Below are 14,650 nucleotides of genomic sequence, written 5' to 3'. Positions count from 1 at the left end.
TTTCCATTTGCAGTGATGCCGTCATTTTTTCCTTTATGTAAACTTGCTTTAGTCTGTTTCTCCATTCTATGATTGTTGGTGGATTCACCTTCTTCCAGTTGCCAGTGACTGATTTCATGGCAATCAATATTAATATCCTCAAAATATATCTTTGATCATAATTAAAATAATCCAATAAAATAACTCCTAATAAATAAAGCAACATATTTGAAGGGGCTTGCTTTTTACAATTATCTCCGTCTCTTTTTTAACATTTTCCCAGTATCTTGTTAGAACTGGACAGTCCCATAGAATATGAGTGTGGTCTCCTATTTTGCCACATTGTCTCCAACACAAAGCTTTAGAGTGATCTTTAAAAAAAATTGATCCAACTAAGGGAGTGTGGAAATAACGCATTTTTAGTTCCCCTTCAAACTCTTTCCATTGTTGGCTATAGTGTACATTCTGAAGTTGTCTTTGTACTTTTTATGGCTGAAACTGGGACCAGGGTCTAATTTTGTACTTTTGCATGTGCAAATGTGTAAGAATATGACAAATACAGATCCTTTGAACCTGTGGGCTCCATAGAACCCCAGCGAGATGCTTGATCCAGTATCTGTGGCTCGTTGTTGTAATGGTTGCCGGATAGACCTGAGAACTACGACTGATCACGGTCAGCCAAACTATTTGCTAAATCCTCTTGTGCATGCTTGTCCTTAAAACACTCGTCGTTCACAGAGTCCCACAGTTGGTGGATCAATAGAGCCTTGCAGCTTGTGCAGAGGGTTAACTACCGATGGTGAGTGTGATAGAGCCACACTGCGGCGCAGAGCAGGGAGGCGGCCGCACAGCCCGGACCAAAGAGCGTCAGCGATCAATCCTTCCTTTGATCCTCTCCGGACAGAAACGGCATCTCTGTCGCGTTAGTCAAAATAAAGGGCTTCATGTCCATGATCAGCTCGGCAGAGGCTGAAGGCTGGAGTGTGGCGCCACCTGCTGGCCGAAGACACGCAGGTATTTTCGATGCAGGATGAAGTCACCAATTAAGTAAATCTTTTATATGACTTTAAGCACGCCAGGAAGTGACGTAGGGTGAGTCATGGCCAGGTGAACGACCTGAGAGGTGACTCGGAGCCAGCACAGATTTAACAGCCTGACATCATTATGGGCTAATTTTATAGAAGACAACGAACCTAATGATTGACCGTTTCACCGCCGTATTCACTAATACCTCCATGATGTGGTCTGATACCGATTACAAGATCTGAATAGTTCAGAACTTCAGAGTGTTTATCAAAATACACCGTAGCAGCAAAAAACACAAAAAAACGGATATTCTTGATTTCTACAAATGATGTTTCAGGAATAAAACATCTGTCCACAGAACAGTCCCTCTTTGGAAATGCTCGTTGCTGCCGTTCCTAATGACGTATTTATTATATTTATATATATATATTATTATATTTATTCTCAGGCCATTAGAGAACTGGTTCCGTTCCTTAAGTTTGCACAATTGAAACATTTCAGTCTGGCTTTTATTCTTTCTGGATGGATCGTGCTCCAACAAGAAAAGGGAGGAGGAAACGGCAACGCTGGAACATCGAATGGAGCGACCGCAGCACAGAAGCATTTGGTTAATCGATCAATAACTTGGAAAGGAATTGAAGGTGATCACAACCAAAAAAGTCAGAACAAAGGAAACATCTGTGAAGACAGACTACTCATGTTTTGCTTTTCTTCTTCTTCCCTCCCCACACACGCGATCGGTTTGTTCACATTTCACCGCCTCCACCTTCACCGCCACGCTGGGCTCCATGTTCTCCTCCACTCCTCCTCTTTCTCTGTCCTTTTTCTTCTTCTTCTTTCTCTTCTCCCCTGAAACGCCCCCCTCCTGGAGCTCCGTCATCACTTCATCCCAACTTCCTTCTCCAGGCTCCACTTTCACCGTCACCATCTCCTCCCCGTCTCTCTCAAACTTGATTCGCTTTTCTTTCTTCTTCTTCTTCTTCTTCTTCCTCCCTTCCTCCTCCTGCCACGATTCTGCTATGACCCGTTTGCCTGCTGGATGACAGAGAGCTGGAGAAGAGGACTCCGAAGCAGCTGCACCCATGAGGGGCTTGAACCGCTGCTTCAGGCCCGGCGGGATGGAGGGCGCTGGAGCGGCGGGGATGACGTGTGGCGCCTGGTTGGGGCCGCCGTCTCCATGGCGCTCAAACACATTTAGGAGGCCTGAAAAAGCAGGGCCAAAAAGCATGCCAGCAGGCGACTCCTGGTCACCGGTGAGCAGGCGAAGGTCTGCGGCGCCACGGGCGGAGGCGAGGACGCTGTAGACCTGTTGGCCACTCCCAGTCTTCTCCCCACCTTCAACAGGAACCTTCAGGTTCTGGAGACCCGAGAGGGGCACCGTGACGCCACTGAGGCTGAATGGAGGCAGGAGAGCTCTGATTAGGCGTCACACAAACCCAAGGAATGCTCGTAAAAGCACAATCAGCTGTCACCCACCATTCTGGGCTAAAGCTGGCTGGAGCTTTAATAAGCCACAAGTCGTTCTCTCTGTTCTTCAGGCTTCTCATGAGGGTTCTGTTGCAGGCTTGGGAGGAACCCACGAAGCCACTCGGACACCTGTACCTGGTGGTCTTCAGATCTGTGGGTCCAAGCGGAATGACATGAGGCTCACCGCACTGAAGAAGTTAGCAACATTAGCTTCGCGTCATCGCCTTACACACGTACCGTTTTCTGCCTGCGCCACGGGAACATCCGCGTCATCTTCGCTTGATGATGATACGTCTCTTGGCATTTCTATTTAACAATAAATCAATAAACACACAACGGACTAAAACCCTTCCACCTCAGAACACATGGCTAAAAGACGCACATGTGACGACATCAAGTGAACTTTGACCCTGAAAAACGTCACTTCCGTTTCTTTCTTTTTCTTGATTGTAGTTCTGAAGGCAGGCACGGCTGGCGGGTTTACCGGTGTACGGGTTTCGTCAGAGAACTCAAACATCCATAATGCACTATTAAAGATTACGTAACGCTCTGGCGCCCGTCTGGAAAAGCAGTTGACAACAGTCAAGAGGAGGCCGAACTGGGTTTTACAGAACATGGAAGAAGAGCGAACATGAACTCAAACGCGTTATCCGAGTTTTTATACCTGTAGAATAGCTAATGTTGTTCTGAAGCTTCTTGAGGCTCGCTGAAGCAGAAAGTCGTTAGCAAGAACAGAGCGCGCACCTGTGAACAAAGATAGCTAGCTAGCTGGCTCGGTTAACGAGCTAACGCGAACTAACCCGCTAGCTGGCTCGCTTAACGAGCTAACGCGAGCTAACCCGCTAGCTGGCTCGGTTAACGAGCTAACGCAAGCTAACCCGCTAGCTGGCTCGCTTAACGAGCTAACCCGCTAGCTGGCTCGCTTAACGAGCTAACCCGCTAGGTGGCTCGGTTAACGAGCTAACCCGCTAGCTGGCTCGGTTAACGAGCTAACGCGAGCTAACCCGCTAGCTTGCTCGGTTAACGAGCTAACGCGAGCTAACCCGCTAGCTGGCTCGGTTAACGAGCTAACGCGAGCTAACCCGCTAGCTTGCTCGGTTAACGAGCTAACGCGAGCTAACCCGCTAGCTTGCTCGGTTAACGAGCTAACGCGAGCTAACCCGCTAGCTGGCTCGGTTAACGAGCTAACGCGAGCTAACCCGCTAGCTTGCTCGGTTAACGAGCTAACGCGAGCTAACCCGTTAGCTAGCCCGTTCGTTAGCCATGTCGTCCCCCTCCCCCTCCTCATCCTCATCCTCCAGGCGCCAGTGGTGCTACCTGTGCGACCTGCCGAAGATGCCGTGGACCGTCGTGTGGGACTTCAGCGAGGTGGTCTGCCGTGGCTGTGTGAACTACGAGGGAGCGAATCAGATCGAATTCCTCATAGCGAGCGCCCGGCAGCTGAAGAGAAGTCACGGGATGCAGGACGGCAGCGTCAGGTCTCCGGGTCCCTCTCCGAATAAACACAGAGGCGATGCGGCGTCAGAGGGAGTCAGGCCGCATGCCGACCGCTCCGACAGGGGAGGAAGAGGAGAAGGCGCCGGGACAACTGTTCGGGTGCCGCCCAACGGGCTGCACCGCGACGGCCAGCCACCCCCAGAAGGGAACCGCCAGAGCCCCAGCGGGAGTAGGAGACCCATGATAGGAGCCGCCATTCCACCCAGTTTAGTAACTCCTCACGGCTTACTCGCAGGCATGCCAGCAGGCCTCACCGGCAGGACAGCCCCCATGAGCAGCCCCATGATGTTCCCCGCTCCAGTGCTGGCCGAGATGAGCCGCAGACAGATGGGGATCGGGATCGGGATGGGGATGGGGATCGGCCCCTTCATCACGCCGGAGCTGGAGCGGGAACTCAGCTCACCGCAGTGCCAGACGAAGGCGCAGGTCCAGGTCCACGGTGCCAGCAAAGCTTTGGGTCTCTCCTCTTCATCTTCATCCATAGCTGGAGGCGCCAGTCAGACGAGCCCCAAACCCGCCTCGTCTCCGGCCCGGCAGCCGCGTCCTCTCGCCTCGAGGTCTGGAGGGGAGCCGCTGGGATCCGGCAGCTCGGCAGAGGCAGCCACCGCCGCTGCAGCGTTGCCCCACAGCGGAGCCTCGGAGCTGGGCTCGGGTTCCACGGGCAGCACCCTGTCCTGCACCCTGTGTCACGAGAGGCTGGAGGACACACACTTTGTCCAGTGTCCATCCGTGCCGGGGCACAGGTTGGTGTTTGTTCTGGTGAAAAACAGTTTAAAAGTTGTTTGAACATTTTCTTTGTTGCACCTTGTCAAAGGCAAAAAAAGGATTTTTGTTTCCAAAGATAAATTAGAATTAATAAATGAAACACTGATCAGTTACTAATGGTTATTAGTAACTTATTTTGGGGAATAACAAGCCGTTCCGATAACGTGTCCTAACTGTGTCCATCATACTTAGGTTCTGCTTCCCCTGCACCCGAGTGTACATCCAGAGCCGGCGGGGCGACGGAGAGGTTTACTGCCCCAGCGGAGAGCGCTGCCCCTTGGATAATTCTCCCAACAGTCCGCCCTGGGCCTTCATGCAGGGAGAGGTTTCCACCATATTGGGCACTGCTGGAGCTGGGCCTGCATCGGGACCTGGTCCGGGAGGCGCCGGCTCATCTGGGTCTGCCGGTGGAGCGGGAGGCGGGGATGTCACCGTCAAGAAAGAGAGAGAGACGTGACGGGGCTTTCGTGGAACACGGGACCTTCGCTCGCCAGCAGGCGGGGCCACGGACGCACGAGGACAAGTGAGTCACGGATTCACCTACGCTGGGAGAACATGCAAACGCCACAGATAGGATTCTAGCTGTGAGGCGACAGCGCTAACCACTAAGCCACCGTGCCACCCATTATGAATGACAGATGGGTAAAGTGTAGCTCTACAGTTAGCGTGCGACGCAGAAGAACTACTCAGGCCTCATGAAGGTCTGTCTGCACTCCCCGGCTCGGATGCGGTCGATGTTTCTCCTCTGGTTTATTCGTTGACTTTTTGTTTCCATACAGTTGTCTCACACACACACACACACACACACACACACACACACACACGCACCAGGAGTGTTCTGCTCTGGACCGATGAAAGATCCAGGTGAGAAGCCAGACAGCGATAAACGGCTCAGAAAAAGCTCTCACCGGATCTCACCGGATCTCACCGGATCTCACCGGATCTCACCGGATACCCGAGGAGATCTGCAGGAACTACCATCGTTTGGTGCAGGCTCCCTTCTTTGTCATTTGACTCCATGCTGAGATATGAATCACGTTCCCAAGAGAGTGCCTATGGTAAATAAGCATGAATTCAGCAGGTATGCAGGGTCAAGGGTCAAGGGAAGGAAACGAGGAATCACAGCTAGAAGAGCTGCTTCACTCGTTAGCTGCGACACAAACACAAAGCTGCCTCTGAAGAAGGCCCCGCCCCGGCGGCACCACGGAGCCCACAGACGGGCGAAGCGTTGTCCTTCTCTCCCTTCGCTCCGCTTTGTGATGGCTGCCTGAGCAAAAGGGCGAGGCCCAAAGTGCCGCGTGTGTGCGACTGCGTGTGCGTTCTAGGAACATGTCGGAGGCAGAAGGAAGAACCCGATTGGGCCGTCAGGCGCTACAGAAGCAGCGTGACCTTTTCTTTGCTCACGCGGTGCTCAGTGAAATCCACTACGTGAACCTTGAGCTTGAACTACAGGTCGTTTGTTTCGGGTCAAATCACCTTTTGGATAAGAATGCCGGTAACGACTTCCCCCCGTGTTTATACAAAACTGGCATTTAAAAAAGAAAAGCAACGAGCCAATCGAGCAGCGGCGTAGACGCTGACTGTGTTTAAACGGTGCTTTCGTGCTACGCTCTGCCCTGAATGTATACGGAACAATATCTATTGATTGGTTTCGAGCTATATTTTATACCAGAATGTTAAATGTTCTGCGCTCCATAGATTTAGAAGAGCATGTTTGTGCAATCCTTCTTAGTATATGCAAGAGTTTGAGCTCCTCGACATTTCTCACACCTTTTAGTTTATTCAGGCACATCTGTAGTGGAATGTTTTAACCAGCATGCGCTGGTTTATTTTCAGTTTTGCGTCTCAGTGAAATGACACTGGATTAGAAATGACCCTACATAGGGCTAAAAATATATACAGGAATATGAAACAATCCATAAAGTCACACAAATGATCGCAAAGTCTTTTGATGGATTCTTTCAGTCCAAAAGCACAGCCAAACCAAAGGAAATGTATATAATTATATATACATATTTGTTAGTTCGGAAGCAGCCAGTAATGTGGGGATTTTACAGGTCAGAGGTCAGATCTGTCATAGAGAATTCTATTTGAAGAAATGAACATTTCAGTTTAACATGCACTGATTTATCACGCAATCCCTTAAGTGCCTTTTTCTAACGTTTGTGTGTCGGGGGCCTCAGGGGAAGTCGTCTCGTCAATGATTAACCTGACGTCTCTGGCTTTTATCCGGAGCCGTCGTTTCGGCCTCTGCTCTCGTCTTGTTTCTCTTGATATCGAGTTCCTTTTCCTCCATGTGGCGTTTTTACATCTGTTGGTTTTATTGCAGCTTCATGTACGGAATAGAAAGCGAGGAATAAATGGAATGAAAACTTGGACTTGTTTGTTTCTCGACTTTTTTTCTAACCACCGTGAGTTAATCGTTTTAAAATCAGTAACAGAAACCCTGAACATTTTCAAATCGTTGCGATGCAAACTTTTTGATTTGAGGCGTCTACAGCGTCTAATAATTTAGAATGATAGGGAGTGAAAATGATTGATGGTCAGCTGTGAATCGTACGGAATCGGTCCTGATGGGACCGGTTCTGACCGGTTCTGACCACCACCATGTCTTATTGGACGTCGAAGCTTGTGTCAGACGTACAAACCTTTGATGAGGCCGCACTAACCATCGCCCCGGTTTCCAGGTGTCCAGCACTCCTCTTCTGCTCCATCCCAAGTGTATATTCAATGTAGCGTCTATGTCGCTAGCATTAGCATTTATAGCTGTGTATAGCAGCTATTTAGTTAGTAGCTTGTTCAGCAGCCTATTTGTTGCAGTTTGCTTTTGTCTGCTCCCGCTCTCTCTCTCTCTCTTTCTCTCTCTCTCCCAAGCCGGTCCAGACAGATGGCCGTCCACGAGCCTAGGTTCTGTCCGAGGTTTCTGCCTGTTAAAGGGAAGTTTTTCCTTGCCTCCGTCTCCAAGGTTCTTGCTTTTGTGGATCAAGTTGGGTTCTGTCCTTCCCTGCAGCACTGAAGTAACATCTTATGCAAGTGTCTCATCGTGAGACGTGTTCGGTCCGTCTAGCAGGCCCATGGGCGGGATTATTTATGTTGTTTATTTTATTTTATTAGTGGAATAAGTGCCACCTCGAAGGGTTCTGAGGAGAGCACGTCCTGTACAGTCGGCGCTAATGAAATTCAGAAATCTAGCATGACAACGTGGCTAAATAAGTGAAATATGAGTTAAGCCAAAGAACGGCAACATCAGGTTATTATTATTATTATTATTATTATTAACATCCATGCAAATCCAGCCTGGACGAAGAGAAAAGAAAACCCATGGCCAGAAGCACTGTCGTGTAACGGCCACAAGGTGGCGCACGAATCCTGCGTTCGATGCACCAACCCCTCATTTTCTCTGTTCTTTTCTACCATGAAGATGGAGGGGGCGTGGCGGGGGCGGGGCGAAGAGTGCAAACAGCTACAAACAGCTACACACAGCTACAAACAGCTGCACACAGCTACACACAGCTACACACAGCTACACACAGCTACAAACAGCTACAAACAGCTACACACAGCTACAAACAGCTGCACACAGCTACAAACTACAAACAGCTACAAACAGCTGCACACAGCTACACACAGCTGCACACAGCTACACACAGCTGCACACAGCTACAAACAGCTACAAACAGCTACACACAGCTACACACAGCTGCACACAGCTACACACAGCTGCACACAGCTACAAACAGCTACACACAGCTACACACAGCTGCACACAGCTACACACAGCTACAAACAGCTACACACAGCTACACACAGCTGCACACAGCTACAAACAGCTACAAACAGCTGCACACAGCTACACACAGCTGCACACAGCTACAAACAGCTACACACAGCTACACACAGCTACAAACTACAAACAGCTACAAACAGCTGCACACAGCTACACACAGCTACACACAGCTACACACAACTACACACAGCTACAAACAGCTACACAGCTACACACAACTACACACAGCTACAAACAGCTACAAACAGCTACACACAGCTGCACACAGCTACACACAGCTACACACAACTACACACAGCTACACACAGCTACAAACAGCTACACACAGCTACACACAGCTGCAAACAGCTACACACAGCTACACACAGCTACGCACAACTACACACAGCTGCAAACACCTACAAACAACTACACACAGCTACACACAGCTACAAACAGCTACACACAGCTACACACAGCTGCAAACAGCTACACACAGCTACAAACAGCTACACACAGCTCTAAACAGCTGCAAACAGCTACACACAGCTACAAACAGCTACACACAGCTACAAACAGCTACACACAGCTACACACAGATACAAACAGCTGCACACAGCTACACACAGCTACAAACAGCTACACACAGCTACACACAGCTACAAACAGCTACACACAGCTACACACAGATACAAACAGCTGCACACAGCTACACACAGCTACAAACAGCTACACACAGCTACAAACAGCTACACACAGCTACAAACAGCTACACACAGCTACAAACAGCTGCAAACAGCTACACACAGCTACAAACAGCTACACACAGCCACACACAGCTGCAAACAGCTACACACAGCTACAAACAGCTGCACACAGCTACACACAGCTACAAACAGCTACAAACAGCTACACACAGCTACAAACAGCTACACACAGCTACACACAGCTACACACAGCTACAAACAGCTACACACAGCTACACACAGCTACAAACAGCTGCACACAGCTACACACAGCTACAAACAGCTGCACACAGCTACACACAGCTACACACAGCTGCACACAGCTACACACAGCTACACACAGCTACACACAGCTACAAACAGCTACACACAGCTACAAACAGCTACACACAGCTACACACAGCTGCACACAGCTACACACAGCTACAAACAGCTGCACACAACTACACACAGCTACACACAGCTACAAACAGCTGCACACAGCTACACACAGCTACACACAGCTGCACACAGCTACACACAGCTGCACACAGCTACACACAGCTACACACAGCTACACACAGCTACAAACAGCTACACACAGCTACAAACAGCTACACACAGCTACACACAGCTGCACACAGCTACACACAGCTACAAACAGCTGCACACAACTACACACAGCTACACACAGCTACAAACAGCTGCACACAGCTACACACAGCTACACACAGCTACACACAGCTACACACAGCTGCACACAGCTACAAACAGCTGCACACTGCCGCTATGTGGAATATGACAATCAGAACTAGAGACAATACGTACGGCAGCTGCACGGCGCAGGACAGGAAGGACCTATCCCGGGCGGTGAGGACAGCTCAGGGGATTGTGGGTCACCGTCTGCCTGATTTACACCTCCAGAGTCCAGAGGAGGGCCATTGTTCCTTTAAATAGAGAGAATTTAGTTATTGATTTGATTATGTTATGATGTGTGCCTTAAGCCGTGGGCCTTCTCACGATTTTATTATGTTCGCATAATGACAATAAAGTATCTTGAATCAGAGACTGCAGACCCCGCCTCCAAAAGACTATTGGATCTTGTGAGACAGTAAACTGGGCTTCTGGATCAGAGGGGCCAAACCTGCTCTAGCTTGCTGCTCCGGAACGGGGAAAGATACAACTACAACTGTAACACATATGAAACTAGAATGAACTATGAGTGTTCACACCAAATCTGAAGTCTCTAGCTCCAGAATTTAGGTCAGGATGGACTCCTGAAAAATGCCGCTTTTAGAACGAAAATTAGCTCTCAGATCCGGATTGTGATCCGGATCCGGCCGAAATTAGTCCTGGTCACAGACCTTTAAGGAGTACTTATGTGTGATTTATTTCAGATCCATACCGCCATGCGTTTTGAAGAAATTAAGAAAAATGTCAGAATGTGCCCTATCTCGCAATGTTAAAGAATCCTTTAAACATTTCTAGAATCTGGATCCGGGCGAGGGAAACGACTATCGCAGTAAATTGTTGGCAAATATGAAAACATCGGTGACGCGCGGTTGCCGGGAGACGCCGATGCGCGCCCTGATGGACCTCCCAGCCTATAATCCCGCGGACCCCCCGCCTGCGCATCCATTACATCCCCATTGACCGGGCGTTAGGCCGAGGCTTTGACATTCACGGCCTCCGTCTGCACCGAGGCCGATGTGGATTCCACAGCGCGCACGCGCGCCCGGCGTTCTGCGTGACGCCAGGACGACACCATTTATTGTATTTCGTTCAGGACCCAATGCTCTTTGAATGAATAGTGTTCCGAGGCGTTCTCGGGAGGATAGATCTCGTCCAGCGCATGCACGGCGCGCGTGCACATCCAGGAAACTTTAAGAAAGCCAATATATGAACGACTTTCGCACACCCGTCACCAAATTGCTGATTATTATAGTTTAAATTCAAATTATTTAATTTTTGTAAACAAGAAAATAAATGTTATTCAAGAAATTCCAGTTTTCAAGTTGTTTTATACTTTTGGAACAAACACTTCTTCGATCGTTACCTTTTTTTTTTAAACTATGACGTCATCTTTACCCTGCACGAGCTGTTATATTTGAAAAATCAACGCACTCATTTCTGCCACTGAAGCGTTGTGGGGCGTCCGGGCGGCCCCGGTGCAGCCGCCGGGCCAATACGCAGCACGCCAGGGGGCCACATCGGCCTTCTGGGAGGCCCTTCCTGGATCCTAACGTGATATTTAAATGCGTGGAGCGGGGCGGGACCTGCCGTGCGCTATAAGAGGACTCGGTCCAGGGTTCGTTACTCACGCCGCACTTCACGCGCTGTCCCGGACCTGAATGATAATACGCGGGCTTGGAGGAGAAGTCAACATCTGCTGAGCCAGAATAATCACAATAATAATAATTTTGTGAAACGATGGACGACTGACGAATAGAAGCGGCTTCACTGTTCTCGGGAGCGCATCTGTGAATTTAAACATTTCTAACTCTTTCTTGGGAAAAGTGGCAACTTCGGGTTTTCCCGAAAACCTTCCCGACTCCGGAGGACTTTCTATTCATTTTTGATATTTTAAAGAAAGCCCCCCCCCCCTCCCCCCCCAGTCACAGATAAGCCCTTCTCCTCCAAAGACTTGCCTTGGGGATGTTGAGCTCTGTGAAGATGGAAGCCCACGATCTCCCGGAGTGGAATACTTTCTACAGCGAGGCCAGCGAGGTAAAGACACGCGCTCACGCACACGCACGAACCTCGCTCGATCGCGCGTTGATAAAAACAAAGGCATTTATTTATTCGTGAATTTTCTTTGAACATAACTGTTAATGTTTATTTACGCAAACTTTCAATAAGGCCGTGATCGAACGAGACGTTTGAGAATGACGTCATAAAAGGTCGAACAAACAAATGACGCGATATGCAGGGAGTTTTAATTAGATTGAAAATCAATGCGCATTTTTTAAACGAATATAATAAGCAGCACCTGGAAAATAGTTTGTAGAAAAAAACCCGGAACGAGAAGCAGCGGCCTTTTCTCAGACCGCTAAATGATTAGAATGTAAAACGTTCATTTCGAGCACGGATGACGTAACAACTCCTTGCTCTAATTTACACGGTTGAACTGTTAATTGCGTGCGCGTCAGACTGGCCTCTTTTGTCGCCGCGCAGCTGCTGAAGCGATTCAGGTGCAAATGCGGCAGGATAATTCAATTAGCGTTAATTCCATCAGCGGCCTCGCTTCTCACCTCCGCGGCCTGATGAAAGAGCCTGATAATATTGAACCGCCGATCGATAGAGACCTTCAAACCGCCGCGCGTGAACTGCGGCCCAGATAAATTGCGCATGGAATTAAAGTAATGCCCACGAAAAAAGAAACGCGCCGTTTCCTCCATTTGATCTCAGATCGTGAACGTTTCGACCCTTTTCCGTGGACGCGCTGATGACGCACCTTTACACATGTTCAGGTTAACACCGCTGTGTGAGATCCACTGTCCTCCCGCGCACTGAGAGGTCATTGTGCATTGATGAGGAGCCGCAGCTCGATCCGCTCCCCTTTCCGAGCGAGTTCTTTAAGTGAGGCTTCGCTCTGATGCGCTGATGTGTGACCGGATGCTGCTGTGTTCCTCTCCAGATGTATTCCTCTCCCAGTACCATGAACTCTGGGCTGGGCTCCATGGGTTCTATGGGCGCCATCAACAGCTACATCAACCTGAACCCGGCCGCAGCCTCCCCTGCTGGCATGAACATGGCCTATCCGAGCTCCAGCCTCAACGGCTCCCCGCTGACCCCCATGGGGTCCGGGCACAGCCACATGTCCCTCTCTCCGGTGGCGTCGTCCCTCGGCTCGGGCCCGTTGACTCAGCTTGGCCCCGCTGCTTCAGGCTCCCTTGGCTCCTTGTCCCACTACCAGAACATGGGCCAGTCCATGAGTCAACTGGGGTACTCCACCACTGCTACCCTGACCCGGGCTGGGCCCAAGGAGATTCCGCCGAAGCCTTACCGACGCTCCCTGACCCACGCCAAGCCACCGTACTCCTACATCTCCCTCATCACTATGGCGATCCAGCAGAGCGGCAGCAAGATGCTGACGCTGAACGAGATCTACCAGTGGATCATGGACCTGTTCCCCTACTACCGAGAGAACCAGCAGCGCTGGCAGAACTCCATCCGCCACTCGCTGTCCTTCAACGACTGCTTTGTGAAGGTGGCCCGCTCGCCCGACAAGCCGGGCAAAGGCTCGTACTGGACTCTGCACCCGCAGTCGGGCAACATGTTTGAGAACGGCTGCTACCTGCGGCGCCAGAAGCGCTTCAAGATAGAGGAGAAAATGGTGAAGAAAGGAAGCAAAAACCAGGAGGGCTCAGGGAAGGGGAGCCACGGCGGAGACCATCTGGGCGAGGATCACAGCCCCGCTGGAGGGTCGGAGGGAGCTGACTCCGCCCACTCAGACAACTCCCACCCGGGCTCCTCAGATGACCAACCTCATCCACGAAGCTCCCTGGTCCCACTGGACTGCCCGCCGCTGTCCGCCTCACACCTCCACAGTCCGCCTGTCTCCATCCCACCCTCCTCCTCCACCTCTTCCTCAGTCCCTCCTTCCTCACTGTCTCTCTCAGGCATGTCTTCCTCCGCTTCCAACCCGCTCCTCCACTCCCAGTCTTTAGTGGGGAGCCCACATCTCCTGCCCGGTGCCATGCAGCACCACATGGAGCTACAGAGCGATGCCCTGAAGTCCCTGGACCCCCATTACAACTTCAACCATCCGTTCTCCATCACCAACCTCATGTCCAACGAGCAGAAGATGGACCTCAAGTCCTACCAGGACCAGGTGATGGCCTACAACAGCTACGCCGGCGGCTCTCCCGTAGCAGCCAAGCAGATCTACGACAGCCCCGGGCCAGCCAGCATGGACTCGGGCGCGTACTACCAAACTCTATACAGCCGATCGGTTCTCAACGCCTCCTAATGTGCACGTCAGACACACACACACACACACACACACACTCATCTGCAGAGGTAAGACAAGATGGAGGCCTCTTCCTCTTCCTGTTTTCCTAAAATGGACACTAAAGCTCTCTTGAACTTCCTCATCTGTCCCCGTCTGGTGGCGTCGGAAGAGCCTGGTCTCTGGGGTGACTGCTGGGGGCCCGGCGGGCAAGAAGAACACGTTCCTCTTTCCTTTCACGCTTTCTGACCGACATGGAGACTGGCTGGTTACACGGAGGAGAGAAGAGCCAAGTCTGGCCCGACGGAGACACTTGACTTGCGAGTCAGTCCAGAAGACAGGTCCTGTCGGGAGGAGCACTGCACACGAAGAAATTGGCTGTGTACAAAATGTAAATAACGGTAATGGAGGCGGGGGGGGAAAGGAAAATTCTGTTTATTTATGAAGGGAAAGTTTTAATATATCTTGTATAGC

General features: G+C 50.5%; 3 protein-coding genes across 3 annotated transcripts; 2 read left to right on the top strand and 1 right to left on the bottom strand.

Annotated features, from left to right (window-relative positions):
* Positions 1–1,392: 1,392 nt before the first annotated feature.
* Positions 1,393–3,859, bottom strand: polr1g (RNA polymerase I subunit G). Its single transcript, XM_068745433.1, has 4 exons — positions 3,790–3,859; positions 2,710–2,778; positions 2,482–2,623; positions 1,393–2,399 (listed from the first exon to the last, which is right to left on the bottom strand). The coding sequence occupies exons 2-4, from the start codon at positions 2,774–2,776 to the stop codon at positions 1,697–1,699; spliced, it is 912 nt and encodes a 303-aa protein (XP_068601534.1). The 5' UTR covers positions 2,777–2,778; positions 3,790–3,859; the 3' UTR covers positions 1,393–1,696.
* On the top strand, positions 3,736–7,106 carry LOC137901190 (interferon regulatory factor 2-binding protein 1-like). The gene is made up of 2 exons (XM_068745199.1): positions 3,736–4,712; positions 4,927–7,106. The coding sequence occupies exons 1-2, from the start codon at positions 3,736–3,738 to the stop codon at positions 5,189–5,191; spliced, it is 1,242 nt and encodes a 413-aa protein (XP_068601300.1). The 3' UTR covers positions 5,192–7,106.
* Positions 7,107–11,736: 4,630 nt separating this feature from the next.
* On the top strand, positions 11,737–14,197 carry foxa3 (forkhead box A3). Its single transcript, XM_068745529.1, has 2 exons — positions 11,737–11,952; positions 12,863–14,197. Exons 1-2 carry the CDS (start codon positions 11,881–11,883, stop codon positions 14,195–14,197), a joined length of 1,407 nt encoding a protein of 468 aa, XP_068601630.1. The 5' UTR covers positions 11,737–11,880.
* Positions 14,198–14,650: the final 453 nt, after the last annotated feature.

The sequence above is a fragment of the Brachionichthys hirsutus genome, chromosome 11 (genome assembly GCF_040956055.1).
Source record: "Brachionichthys hirsutus isolate HB-005 chromosome 11, CSIRO-AGI_Bhir_v1, whole genome shotgun sequence".
Lineage (NCBI taxonomy): Eukaryota > Metazoa > Chordata > Actinopteri > Lophiiformes > Brachionichthyidae > Brachionichthys > Brachionichthys hirsutus.
Note: the sequence above shows the minus strand (reverse complement) of the source record. Positions and strands in the feature narration are given on the sequence as shown.